Genomic DNA, 14,966 nt, shown 5'->3' on the forward strand with positions numbered 1-14,966 from the left:
AACCAGGAGCACTTATAGTAGGAAATAAATTTAATACTAGTTAGCCGTATCAGCATGAACCCGTTTGAATCCCTCACAGATAGTGGCACACTGCATTTATTTTATAAGCACGCAGACCAGTTTGCATGCTCGTAAATCAATTTCAAAGCAAGTTATTCTTTATCTACTACAATTTTTGGTTTTGGCGCTTTCTAGTAAAAGTAATACCTAATAACTTGGAGACGAATATTTTTTAACTGAACTCTAATGTTGAGATCCACAGGATGGACTGTACAAATTAATTAACATTCAAGGAGTAATTCATAATACTATGTAGGATATATTATGATGTAACATTAAAGCGCGTGGGCAAGAAATAAGACCGTCACTATATTTTACTACAGACTATCATTCTTTACGTATTTACATTAATATTGGAACTTGTGCAGGTTTCACCTGCGACGCCTGGGCTGAGTCTCTGCCAGCTACCTACACCCCATGCGCTTCCGTTTAAAACGTAGTTGCCGTGGCCCAGAAACAAGGAAATATTTTACACCGTGCAGTCTCTTCATCTGGGCTTATTAACGTTTTACTCGGTGAACCAAGTTCATTTTCTTCTGCGAAGGAGGAAGCCGCGCGCGGGAAGCGAACATGCTTTGCCATGGGAAGCTACTTCACTAAGACAATTGACAGGTAAGTCAAGTTCTGCAAGAAAACTACCAGAACACACTGATAAGGTGCCTAAATAGGGATGATTTAAAATGTATTTTTGAAACTTATGAAACTTATTAAATTAAAGTTATTAAACTGATCTTCAGGTAGCCTATATATATATACCGATAGTATTCTCCATAGTTAATTGGGATGAAGGTTATCAGTCCTGAGAAGCGTTCAGGTTACGCCAAAAAAGTACTGAAAGCTTTTTACAACTTTGTTCATCTTGTGAATTTGATCACTTGCTTACCATATTTGCGGAATATTTTGTCATTTTTAAAGGTTCCAAATCCATTAAAGTAGTTCACCTTACACTGAGAATTCCGAAAACTCTTCAATGCGAAAACATTTCTCTTAACATAACGACGTCTATCATTGACTAACTTTCCCTGTTAATTATTAACCACCAAAAGGAGTTCAGCCATAATGCGCTGTTATGGTGTAGAGAAAAGTGTCTTTAATCAAAGGCAGGCAAAAATGTTATGGTCAGACAGTGGAGGGTTTTTATAACCAGGCTGACAGAAACAAACACAAGCCGAACCGGAGAATAAAGCCGAGATCGAGACAAGCAGGGCAGAAAATCAGCTTAGGGACAGAAAAACAGATAGTAAAGCTCAAAAACATTGCGCAAACGCTGAGACTGAACTGGACGATTATGCACCAGGGTTCAGTAAACGGGTTGCTAAAATAGGGAGGGCAAACAGCCAAGACGATTGGCAGCCGGGAGGGGGCGTAGCTAGGCATGATAAACACCGGAAACTAGAGAAGCCCTCTGGGATACCGATCCGACTGGTTCTTCAGGAATGCAATCCTAGTGGATGGGCCAAATTGCTTCTTTGGGACACAGTTCGTTTGATTACGTTCATGTAAAAACAGTGTTTCCCAAACCAGTCCTTGGGGCACGATGGACAGATCCACATTTTTGTTAGTTCCCAGAACGCCTGACCCAAACTCTAAATACCTTACATGCATGCTGGGAACTGGGATAAAACAAAAATGTGGATCCATCCAGTGTGCCCTGAAGACACTGTGAGAAACACTGACCTAAAAGATTTGTTCTGATCCATTCCACTTTGCATAAAATTGATCTGAAACACTTGTGTTTGGATATGTGTAAAAATAGTCAATTTTTTAGGCAAAATAGTGCTATGGATTATGCTAAATACCACCAGTAAGTCGTGAGAGAAAATATTTGTTACTGAATTATATACGTCTTGGCCGCATTGTATCGCAGCTGTTCACGTTTGTTAAAAACGCAAACTTAACAGCTCATCGAATAGTCAGCTGATGGTAAACACTAATGGTTAATATTGTTCTAAACTGTGAAAATGTTCCATCTCTAAAATCCAGTTGCAGCATAAGTAAAATCACTGTACATTATCTGATATGACTTACATGTAGTTATGTTACTCCACAGAATACTGATGAGCCATCAATTCGGTATAGCTATAGTGGTTAAAGACAGATTTTACAGTACTGCTGTACAATAGCAGCAGTATACAGACCAAACACCATTTAAAAAATATTTCTGTACAGCAACATAATGAAATCAATACATTGATTTCTCTGTCCTCTGGTTTTACGTTGTATTTAAACTCTGCATGTTGGAATTCCCTGTTGAAAAGACCAACACAAAATGAAGAACTGTTACAGTGGGGCATGATGAGAGACAGACGATCTGCATAGCGGCTCCTACAAAACAGATTCAACAAAACAAAACAATGGGGGAAACTGAAAATAAAGGTACAATGAGGGGGTCAAAACAAAACGGGTAAAACGAGAACTAACAAAAACTAAGCACAAGGTAACACAAATGAATACAAAGAAAACTAACATTAGAAGTATCACCAAGAACAAATGTGGGAACCGAACAAGGAGAAGAACACTAACAACACAGGAACTAACAAACAGTAACAACCACAATGACAACAAGGCAAGGACAGGTACATGAATACACATGGATAACAAGGGCTAACAAGGGACAAGCGTGGGCTGTTACAAACTAGGGGCAATGAAGGTAAAGTCAATTAACAGATGCAGAAGGTTCAAAACACCAATGGAAACTAAAAGAAGGAAAACTGAACAAACTACAAACAGGAAATAGAACAAGGAACTGAAACTGAAATACATGATACACAAATAAAACATGAAAACACGGTATAACATAAATGTTAAAGTAATTTGTTGACGCTGGCTTCTAGTCAGCCTTGAACCAACAACAAAAGGGGAATCAGGACAGTAGCTGACTGTTCAGGCTGTTACACCGTGTGGCGGCCCAGGTAGCAGGGAAACACACTAGGGTGACGTCAAACGCGATGGCAAGTGAGGACTGGAGCTCAAACGGGGTGAAGACACATGGGACAGAGCCAGACAGGCACAGATCCTGACAAGAACCAAATCTCAGTGAAATTCTTGTTTTTCAGGTGGGGTTTAAAACCTCAGAAGGTCACGAACCAATCAAGAAAAAAGAAAGGTAGTACTACACGTTTGGTCTTAGCAATTAAGCCTGGTGTTTCAGATGTATATAATTAACTACTGAATACTTGCCGAGTTTTAAATGCACCATATTGCACAGCTGGAGAAATCAGACACCAGTTGTGTGTGCACACAGCACATGTACGTGAAGCAATGTGCTGCTTCAATTGTTCTTTGCAGCTTTTAAAATTTAAATTCTGATCTTGCTTTATTACTGTTAGAATAAATGGGATTTGACTTTAATATTTCTAGTTATATACATTTAGCTGCACAAACCACAACCAATCTATTTCTCCGCTTAGTCTACATCCATGAAACACCTTATTGAATTACATCACTAAACTGCATAACAAACGTTATTATCCAGGGTTGTCTGTATGAGTTATGTTGTGCAAAATGTTCAGTAGCTTTTGAGGCACCTGTACATGAATAAATGCTTTCAGTATAAACATTTTATTGCGGTGCTCAGTTATAGCACAAAACTTCCTCATCAATTCCTACACTTATGAAAATAGAGTTGCATAATGACTACATACACCAAAAAAAGAGTGGGTTTATCATAAACCTTTTTGTAGTCCTGAACCGTTAACACATCTGGGGCACATTTTGGCAAAATAAATTAGATTAGAATTTTCACATTTTTTCCAATGTTTCCTTGAAACTAGTACATGAACGTACAGTGTTTCCATGGTAACTTGTAGAAGAAGGCAGTGTTCTGTGTTACTAATTACATTTGAACCTTGGTATATTGTTAGTTCAGCCTAGCTAATCCTATGCCAATTTGACTGCTTGACAACTGTTTGCTTAAAATATACTACACTATTTGCCTCTCTTGTATCTTGCTTTTGACAAATGTGTCTGCTAATTAAATAGACATGTATGTGTGGTACTAGTGCAAGAATATATAGCATTCTCTGGTAGCCAGGCACAGTTTACTATGGTAACCAGTCAAGAATGCACAGTGTTCTGTCTTCTTTTGTGTTTTCAGTCCCTCCCGAGGATCCACACCACGGGGTAATGTGCCCAGTGCCATGTTTTTCCATCTGTGTGGTTTGTAGAACTGTGATGCAAATTAAGGAACGCTGTGAAAGATTTCTGTTCCAAATAGTGCCACATAACACAATTATACATCTAAAGTAAAATGTAGGTTAACAAAAGCCACAATTGCAGGTTCAATCCAATACATTAAAATGAGATGGATGAGATAGAACTTTATTGATCCCTCGAGGAGAATTATTTTTTGTGCAGCAGTATTAATAAAGGTAAATCCCAAATGCTTTTAATGAATGTTTTAAAATAGTGTTTCCCAGTCTGATCCTCGGGGATCCACAGTCGGTCCACATTTTTGATCCCTTCTAGCTCCTGGCAAAAACATAGACTGTCAGTGGGTCCTCGGGGACCAGATTGGGAAAGCCGGTTTTAAAATATGGATCAGGTAATTGGTGTTTTCACAGTTTTTCTTGTGTGTTATATCCCTCATCAGTCGGCCGAAACGCCCGTGTACGACACTGTAGCAGAGACGCCCGTGTATTCAGTTCCGAACAAGAAGAAGAAGAAATCGCAAGAAGAAATCCAGTATGCTGAGGTCCAGGTCCTGCAGAGACAGTCCCCTGCCGGACAGAGAACACTGCCTACAAATACCGGCACAGAATATGCCACCATAGACTTCCAGGCTAAGCGAGCCGCTCCTAGCCGCAGCAAAAGTGTCAATTCAGCTACCACTCAGAAAACTGCAGATATCTCGATTTCCCCGGAAGATTTCCTGAAGCCCATTCCTAAACCTCGACTCAATAAGACGTCTTCCCACCATCTAGGATAGCATAGATCCCATAACATCTATGTCTGGTGTATAACATGCTCATTATAGTGTGGATTATTATAGTGCTGCCCACAACCATAGAATGTCACTCGTTAGCTTAGTGCTCACTAAAAATGAGATACTGTGTTGCCCTACAGTTTAAATATCATGCATGGCATGTGCTAGCTACAGCATTTTGCATGGGTGTTTTAATAGCTAATTTTTGTCCTAGGTCAACTGGAAAATTTGGTGACCTTAATTTTGATTAAGCTTGGAATGAGTATCTGCTGTGGAAGTGAAATAAAATCCTGACTGAGCTACTTTTTTTGTTAATAATGAAAATTATGGGTACAGAATTGAAATTATTGAGGGGCATTGCAAATTAAATGCTTATTGAAGAGACACTTTATTAATTCATCAGACACTGCAAGTCTCGAGTTACCAACCCAATCCATCACAATACCCCAATCTTAATTCTGAAATGGAAGAGTATTGTGATTGTTGTTCTACCTCGGGTAATTACATTACTTGAGTAATTATTCAGATAGGTCATAACTACTAATTAAAACACATCTCTGGAAACCGTAGAGCTAAATCTCTTATGAACCCGATATCTCGACCATGAAGCTACGGTTGTCTGTGTCATCTCACTGAAATTTAATTTCAGTGAAGTTTCACAGCGAGCTACTTTGGTTAGAAGTTCGTCAGTTTTAGAACTTGAGAGAGCATTTGCTTTTCTTTTAATTTTGTTCTCGGACAGTTCCTACCACTTTGTGAAAATGTAGCTTATTGGCGTGACTAATATCATATTGTTGTGTCTCGATCTGGCCAGGAGAGGGAGCCTGAGGACAACATCAGTCTCACGCATTCCAGTCTACGTACCTATAAGATATAAGTCTAATTACTGGTTAGTCCAGGGGTCTCAAACTCCAGTCCTGGGGGGCCGGAGCCCTGTGTAGCTTAGTTCTTTCCCGGTTCCATCACAAGCAATTCAGCTCAAGAGCTGTGTGGTAATTAGCACAAGGAGGTGAATCAGGTGTGTTAAATGAGGGGAAACCCAAAAATGTGCAGGGCTCTGGCCCCCCAGGACTGGAGTTTGAGACCACTGGGTTAGTCCCTGTACCTGTATCTGGGGAATTGGTTGAACTCACAGCTAAAGTGGGAGAACATATGCAATGAATAATACACATGTCCAATGTAATAGCTTAGGTTCATTTCAAGCAAATTGCTTGAAATATTCTACAGTGCCCAGTGTACGAATGAGGCAAAATTCCTAAGGCTTCTGCTACTTTAGAATACGAGGTAGAAAATTGAAGTTGCTAAACTTTTATCCCTTTAAAAAAAAAAAATATATATATATATATATATATATATATATATATACACACACTATATATATATGTATATATATATATATATATACTGTGTATATATACTGTGTGTGTGTGTATGTATATATATATATATATATTAATGATTGGCTTGAATATATCATTTCATATATTTTTCATGTATTTTAAAACAGTGTTTCCCATCCCAGTCTTCAGGGAACATAGGGCAGTCCACGTTTTTGCTCCCTCCCAGCTCCCAGCCAATCAGGGACACCGAATACCTAGTACAGGTCCTGGGAGCTGAGAGGAAGCAAAAACATGGACTGTCCAAGGTCCCCCGAGGACTGGGTTGGGAAACACTTTTAAAATATGATATTTCGAATCTACACATAACTGGAATTGATGAAATTCAACACTCAACTAATACACATTATTTATTTATGTGCCATTTAAAATATCATAACAATAGTATTTAAATGCAGGAGATATGAAGATAATTCTGCATACATCAACGTATACGAAGAACAGTGCATCCTCTGATACACCCAGGTAACCTGTCTGCCAGCATGGTTATTTAAACTTAAAAAGTCTGAAAACAACTAGATTGGTCAAATATAACTAAGTAAGATGACTATAGAGCAGATAATTGGGAGATGTTCTCTGTTATTATTGAGAATTGACCAAAGGAAAGATATGATGTAGCATTAAAAGTCACATATACTGGGTATTGACTTTCCATAAAGAGAAAATTCCATCATTTCATGTGATCCTCAGATATAACTTGTACTCAGGAAGGTTTGCTGTGGCACAGAGGATGTCTGGTGCTGTAACTTATTCTTTGGATCTTTTGGTAATTTTCATGTTATGCTACTAAACATGCTGAAGATTTATATACGTTATATGTGTCTGTTGATGCACATTTCTGCTGCTTTTCATTGTGTTTTTACTCAATATTAGGGATTTCTGATAGGAAATCCAGTGGCCCTGGAAACTGTAATATTGGTGCAGGACTTACATCATTTTTTCAGTGTTATTTAGGATCAAGTCTATTATTACTGTTATGAAAATCATGTGCTACTTAATTATTCTTAGTAGCATGAGTAATATCTGCGTTGTCTTGCATGAAAAAATCCAAAGCCAGCGCTGGAAGCTGAGGGATTATACGATGTTTCTCTGGTGAAAGATCTTTGACGTCAACCAAGCCTTTGAGATGCATGTCCTGCTTTATTGAATTACAATGCCCAGACTATTAGGGTAACTTGAGTGTAATGATCCAAGTGCAACTGGATGTGTGAACATTCAGATGTTCGGTTAAATATGGTTTTGCTTGCCAATGTGGTTCCTAATGGCTGAATAGAAGAGTATCTCTTTCGTTTTGCCATTGTCATACGAGGAAAGGTTATTTGAGCTAAATCTGTTCAGCCTCAAGCAAAGGAGACTGAGGGGGGACATGATCCAGGTCTATAAGATTCTAACAGGTTTGGATGCTGTTCAACCGAATAGTTACTTCAGCATTAGTTCCAATACAAGAACTCGTGGCCATAGGTGGAAATTAGCGGGAGAACATTTCAAACTGGATTTAAGGAAGCACTTCTTTACACAGCGTGTAGTCAGAGTATGGAATAGTCTTCCTGATAACGTAGTGCAAGCTGAATCCTTGGGTTCCTTTAAATCAGAGCTAGATAAGATTTTAACAACTCTGAGCTATTAGTTAAGTTCTCCCCAAGCGAGCTCGATGGGCCGAATGGCCTCCTCTCGTTTGTATAGTTCTTATGTTCTTATGTTCTTATTTTAAAAGCCAGTGCAGGTGTTTTTGAGCTGGTGTAACATGATTACACTGTAGCCTGAGCCATTATTATTGCAGCAGCATTTTGTATTCTTCGTAACTTATAGCAAGATTGCTTGATTCACACATTGTAAAAGATGCATATAAACTTATCAGTATCACTGAAAGTTAGAAGTCTCTTTCGTTTTGCCATTGAACGTTTCGGTACACATCAGACTAGTAAATGATTCCCCCATTGCTAGCTATATTTAAAAACTGATATCTGTATAGAAAATATATATGAAAAAATATCATACATTGTTCTAACAGTTTGAATGAAATGATGGAATTTTCATTGTATGAAAAGTCAATATCCAGCATAGATGGTCTTGTCATCTAGTGTCATGTCATTTTTTTTTCTTTGGTCCATCCAAAAAAATGCTGAATCAAAGTTTGTACTGAATAAAAGCATATGTAGCACTTTGGGATACATCCATGAGCCTTGGGCACCCAAGTCGCTGTCACTGGCTCACCAATTGACCTTCCTTGGACCACTTTCAATAGGTACTGACCCCACAAGACCTGCAGTTCTGGAGATGCTCTGACCCAGTAATCTAGCCATCACAATCTGGCCCTTGTCAAAATCCCTCAGATAGTTATGCTTGCCAATTTTTCCCTGCTTCTAACACAGAAATTTCAAGAACTGACTGTTCATTTGCCTAATATGTTATGGTACCCTTCACAAATGCCGTTGTAAAGAGATAATCAATTCCCTTCACTTGTCGGTGGTTTTCATGTTATGGATGATCCATGTATGCCCACCTTGTGGAATACTGTGTAAGAGCTGAACTGTGATTTGCAATTTGTCTTTAAAATACCAAGGTGCATTGGCTTCTGTAATTTTATCCCGTAGAAAGAGATTTGTAAATGATATACATTGTCAGCGCCCCTCATCCCATTAGGCGGCATCGGCGGCCGCCTAGGGCGCCCCCTTCTGACCTGGCGCCGAGTAGCGAGCCGATTTCACTTTGTCGCGGACGGTTGCGCGGCGCTCTACACGCTCCTCGTGCCTCTAGAAGTACCTGCTCCCTCTGCATTGCCGGTGGTCTGTCGAGTTGAGCTACTTTGTCGAGTTAGGCTACCGTAGTGCTAATCGATAGCCGTAACCCTAACCCCCCAAAAAAAACCTAAAACCCTTACCCTAACCCCTAAAACCTAACCCTAATCCCAAGACGGTGGAACTGCACATGCGCAGAGAGGCTCGGTAGCACGTCTCGATAGGTAGCATTGGTCGAAAGGACACCCGGCACAGAACAGCTAAGCGATGATGGTGATGCTGGTAGTCTTGGTGGCCTGCGGTGAAGCTTGCCTAGGTCTCCACATGGGCTTCGACCGGCACTGTTTACCAATGAAAAAAACCATCTAAGTAAAAGAACTTCTTATTTGCTGTGTACTTTGGTAGCATTTATTTTTCTTTATGGGAAGGAATTTGAGCGGGGGAAACACAGGCATGAAGCCGCAGCTGCTGCCGCGCCCCCGCCGCGCATTTGCTGTAGTTCACACTGCGTCGCGTGGTGTTCCTACACCGTAACCATGGCAACACGCCGGCCTGTTTCAGTGCGCTGCAGAGATTGAAAACGCGAGGAGGGGAAAAACTGAAAGTTCATTCTCCCGAGTCCCGACGTGGATTATTATTTTTATGTTAAACCCACGATCGGTGATGGTTTCCTCCCAAACGGTTTATTTCATACTCGGTGAGTACAGCACTTAATGTTTGGCTTTGTTAACTTATCGAATGAATAAGACGCAGACACCGGCATGCACGCGCAAGCTACAGCACTGAGGTTTAACAGTTTGGTGAATGCACAAATAAAAGTGGAACTTGACGGGGCACAAATAACCTGAAACTAAGTCTTAGTTAAATGCTGATCTCATATTAATTTGTCATTAATGAATCGTGACGCATGTTTTTTTCCCTCAAGAATAGATATAGTTTACTAAATCTGTTCATACTGTAAACCTTTGTGAACTACTGAAGGAACTACTAAGGAACAAGTCACGAATAAGATAAGTGAAATACTGATCTCACATTTATTCATTATTAATGAATTCTGATGCATTTTCCACTCCAATCAGTTACTGCATTTGTTACTATATGTTTTGTAAACCTTTGTGAAATACCGAAGGAACTACTAAGGAACTACTGAAGAATCAAATACAGTAATTAGTAACACATTACATACTGATCTTGTGTTTGTTCATCATTAATGAATCATGACATATCTTTTATCTCAAGTAGCAACAATACTTGTTCAAGTTTTGTTCATAATTTATACTTCAGTAGTAACTGAGTTATTACTAGGGATTTGTACCCCATCAAGTAAATTGTTACCATCAAAATATATACCATTTCACATAATGAGACTAAATCGCCAGAACCTCATAAATACTGTTATACCGTTATTACATTCAACTTATTTTAAATCTACAATTGCAATCGCCTCTCGAGCCCATTTAAGATAACCAGCGAATAAAAATCGACTACACCAAACTGTATCCGAGGAATTTAAGTTTTGTTTTATTGAAAAATTAAGTTATGTCGTAGGCAAACAGGTCGTGCTTGTATATTTTAGATTCTCTACAAAAGAGGCAACTTAATAAACTCATTAACTATATTACTGTAATCAAAGTTTAAGAAATGTAAAGTCTATGGTGTATTTTCCATCGCGAAATGACACGAGCATACCCACATATTTTCGTCAAACTCTTCTGCACTGTATGAAGTAGGTATATGAATCTGAAAACAGGATTATGAATCTGAAAAGAGTGGCCGCAGTCAGACTGACACTGTGTTCTAGGTCCATTGTACGCGGTTCTCTGCAGTCCGCTTTATCGATGCTACACCCATGGCTTCCTCGGCTCATCGGACGAAGTTGCCAGGGGAGGGATCCGTGAGTACCCGGAGTACACCCACACCTGTTTAAATGTTGAATATTCAGGTCCCTGTGAGCCACTGCTTATATAGTCAATGCCCTGCAGGCGGCGCAGTGGTTTAGGATCTGTATTTTTGACTAAAACGGAATCAAATGAAGTCTCAGGAAGAAATCTGCTTTAGGTTGACAGAGCAAGGAAAATAATCCCAAATGCTCCAGCATCAGAAACACAGGTGTCAAGTCATGACATTTAGGCAGTGAGACGTCATGCACCAAATTTTATCGAGAGAGACCCAACACCCAACTCACTATTTATCCATGATAGTAGTTAGGTTGACATTTATGCAAAAATGAGTGTAAAATTTTGAGTCATGTTAGTGAATCGTCCTTAACTTCCATTGTAAGAACTATATATGCAGTCAGGTGATGCATTTTTATATTTCCTCAGATTTTATATGATAAACAATTAATTATAAATTATAAATACAATGTAAATATTTACTACGCATTCCGTATGTTTATATTAATGGTAGAATAAATCTTAAATGTTTGAATTTGCATAATTACTAGTATTTCTTAAAGGTTTGGTCTTTTTCCATCACTTTCTTTTTATTGTACATGAAAGGTGTACATTTGACCACAAGGGGTCACCCAACCATTAAGACAGCTGTAACATCAGCTTCAACAGCGGGTAAAAGGAATAATCGTACTGTGCACGTGGCTCACAATGACGTAATCCGTGCGATCGTTCTGATTGTTGTGCATAAAATGAGACACTTAAAGGAATGTGAGTACAGGATGCATGGAGCACACTCTGGTTCAGAAGAGACATTGTTGGGTGCGATAGATTAGGTGTGGCACAGCAGGTCTGGGCAGGAAGTCACGAGCACAGGGGAAGGATGTGGTCTGCTGCAGCTTTCTGCATGGTCGAAATCTCGTTCTACTTGCCTCCCCTCTGATGTATCTCTGTCTATTGGAGTTCATACCCTCTCCCTACGGCCTATGTTGCTGACATCACGGCTTCCACTTTCTTCTGTCATCTGCCCTTTGTGAAATCGCGATTCCCCTCCCCCTTTCTGGCTGCATTTGCATGCAAGTGTAATGAAAACAAAAAGTGTGTACATAGCCGAAAAATCTGAAGCTACACGCAAGATAATCTGAAATACTTGAAATGAAATACTTGTGATTGCAAAGCTATTTCCTTCCTAATGTTGCTATTCTTTTCCTAACAAATGACACCAAAAATCACAGGAATGTACCAGTTCTTCTGTATTTTTTTGTCAGTTGAGCCCTGGTCTTCAATCTGTATTATCTGTCACATTAAATTTCAAAAACTGCCGTTGCAATTATGGTCCCACCATCCTATGGTAAATCGGCACTGTAGATCTATACTCTATATATTATGTTCTATTACATTTCCATGTTTATTTTTATTTAATTTTTTAATAGCTTTGGTGGAAAGCATGTTGTCCAGTGACAATAAAGATATTCTATTCTATTCTATTCTATTCTGACAAACATAGATCGGCCCATGTTTCCGTAACACCCAGAGGTTTCAGAGTTTATAGGTAAATTTATTATTTAAAGCATGTCATTGCAGCTTTTTCATGGTCTGCAAGAAAATTTGGCAGGAAATCTTGTCATTTGTATGTTCATGAATGTGACTATAAGCAACTTTCTTTCTTCACGTTTGGGACTGTAGATCATGTGAACAATGAGGAGTGTTAGAAAAACTGAATTTATAAAAGATCTGATGACATTTGTTGGGGGTGGGGGGGGGGCATGATTAAGGAATAACCTTTAGCTTTTCCTTCCGCCGTTGCCTCAAAATACCATCAGTTTTATGAAGTTCTCAGGGAAGAAGGGGTTTGTATTTTCTAACCCAATAAAAGAGCGGCGCTGTGGATCTAGTGCATTAACGGGAAAGTTCACCACGTCCGGGTCGCCCAGCATGGGAGCTGGTAGCAGAATGCTGAGTCAGCAAGGCCCGAAAAGGACAGCTCAGCCCTCAGCACCGTCTGTTACTCAGCCCCAGAAGCACCCTCCCCAAAAGTCTAGTGCTATCTGTCCTGCAGTTACCCTCAAGCAGCAGCTCAGCTTTCACACAAAAGGCATTAATAGCAGACAAATTAAATCAGGAATCTGACTGAGTGCAGGCAGGTGGCAATTATAATAAAAATAGGGGTGATGATGATGATGCTGTTGACAGTGACGACTTCATAAAGCGTAAGCAAGTAGGCAAGTGCAGTCTGTATGAAGGGTGTCATTTTGCAATTAAGTGATTTAGAAAATGTTAATTTGGGGGGAACACGCGATTGAATGCGGTGTGTGTGTGTGTGTGGGCGTCCTGTTGGGGATGTTGGGGATTGTAGTGGTGTTCAGTCCGTAGGGCTGCATTCGGAAATTAACAGAAGTACATCACCTCTTCCTGTGCTTTGAGTTTTGTGATGGGGGGGGGGGGGGGGGGATGTTGGTGTTTTGAAGTTTTGTGAGGGGACAGCCGGGTGTGATTTATGTCCCTGCCCGTTTCCTGAATGTCTCAGTTTTTGGTGTCGTAGCAGCACTGCAGAGGATCTCCCTGGCTGCTCTTGGTTTGCAGTGTGAACAGCTTTTGGTTTTTAAGACCCTCTGTGCGGAGGAAGGTCATTAAATCGGATTAGGGCTGCAGTAACCATGCAGCATGGCTGAGTTAAGGTGGTTTCTCCCCCTTCGACCACTCGTACCTCTGCCCTGGGGGAGCGTGGGCAGCTCAGCAAAGCATGTGGTAGCTCTGATGAATTTAAAATAAACCCCACTCAGGTTTTACAGCTTGAACTGACAAACAGGACTGTAACTAAGGCAGTGGATACCTTGTGTTTACACAAGGCACACCAACACATAGGCAGCAGATATGTTGTGGTCTGAGTTGTGAGAAGCTGTCAGTTGTCTGTCATGGAGTGTTACGTTTCCATTTATTTTATAGCTACATATTCAGTGGGTGTGAACTATTGTCATTTAATCACATATTTACATTCTCGTTTTTTTGATGAAGTACAATTAAACCATGCAGTTAATTTAACACATGACTAATTTTAAAGTTAAATTGTTTTACATAGAACTTGTTTTATAGACTATCTAGGCAATAGAACGCAGAATTATTTTCTACAAGTCATCTCCTAAATTCCATTTTGCAAACTTGCAAGCTTTTAATGAGTGAGAAATGGCCCACGTGTCACATTCTGTCCGGCTAATATGAATATTTCTAAATTCATTAAAATGCGATACTTAAAATCTCGTATGCTTCATTAAACATATTTCTAATGTTTTACATCACTGCATCGCAAAGCACTTTTAAGGTTTCAGAATATACAAATTACAGAAATACATTTAAACGCAATACTTACAAAATCATCTCTGGTTCATTAAACATATATCTAATGTTTTACATTACTGCATCTCAAAATACTTTTGTTTTTCAGAATATACTAATTACATCTCTTCAATATGTCAATGTTTTCCAGCAAGCTAACTAATATTTTCAAACACGCCAATCCGCTTCGCTCCGCCCCGCAGCCGGACCCCGCGAGCTGAGGCGTTTCCAAGGCGACGCGAGAGGTAACAGATAGCAGATGGTGAGCATGCGCAGTGCGGTTCACACGACTGGATTCGCCTCGGCTAGAATCGGGTCGGCTCGTATCCTATATCGTTTAGTTTCGTCGCTCGCACGTATGGTCGTCTGGCGGACTGGGATGTCGCTGCTGCCTTTCTTTTGTGCACCCCAGCATTTTTGCGCTGTAGGCTGCTTGTCGTTTGCACGTTTCGGCTGCGCCTCCGTTTCCGCGTAAGAAGGATGATCGCGTCCTTATCAAAGGGGAGTCTCCCTGACGTGCTCCAGGAGGGTTTCAATGAGGTACTTATCTGGCCGCTTTACATTCATCACTTAATGATAGATTTCCCCCTTTTCCTCACTCGTTTCCACTTTTTAAATAAAC

General features: G+C 39.9%; 2 protein-coding genes across 3 annotated transcripts in view; both read left to right on the plus strand.

Moving 5' to 3' along the window:
• Positions 1-23: 23 nt before the first annotated feature.
• On the plus strand, positions 24-5,287 carry LOC140579589 (uncharacterized). Its single transcript, XM_072702255.1, has 4 exons — positions 24-672; positions 3,117-3,166; positions 4,157-4,182; positions 4,652-5,287. The coding sequence occupies exons 1-4, from the start codon at positions 641-643 to the stop codon at positions 4,985-4,987; spliced, it is 444 nt and encodes a 147-aa protein (XP_072558356.1). The 5' UTR covers positions 24-640; the 3' UTR covers positions 4,988-5,287.
• Positions 5,288-9,676: 4,389 nt separating this feature from the next.
• The window catches only part of dixdc1b (DIX domain containing 1b), a 29,723-nt gene continuing 24,433 nt past the window's right edge, over positions 9,677-14,966 (plus strand). Inside the window, exons 1-2 of one of the 2 annotated variants that reach the window (XM_072702042.1) lie at positions 9,677-9,816; positions 10,921-11,013. In XM_072702042.1, the coding sequence (XP_072558143.1) occupies positions 10,969-11,013 (45 nt within the window). In that variant the 5' untranslated portion in view covers positions 9,677-9,816; positions 10,921-10,968. Of the gene's footprint in view, positions 9,817-10,920; positions 11,014-14,625; positions 14,885-14,966 lie in introns of those variants that run through there. The other variant, XM_072702041.1, reaches the window with a different exon arrangement.

This window comes from Paramormyrops kingsleyae, chromosome 18 (assembly GCF_048594095.1).
Source record: "Paramormyrops kingsleyae isolate MSU_618 chromosome 18, PKINGS_0.4, whole genome shotgun sequence".
NCBI classification, from domain to species: domain Eukaryota; kingdom Metazoa; phylum Chordata; class Actinopteri; order Osteoglossiformes; family Mormyridae; genus Paramormyrops; species Paramormyrops kingsleyae.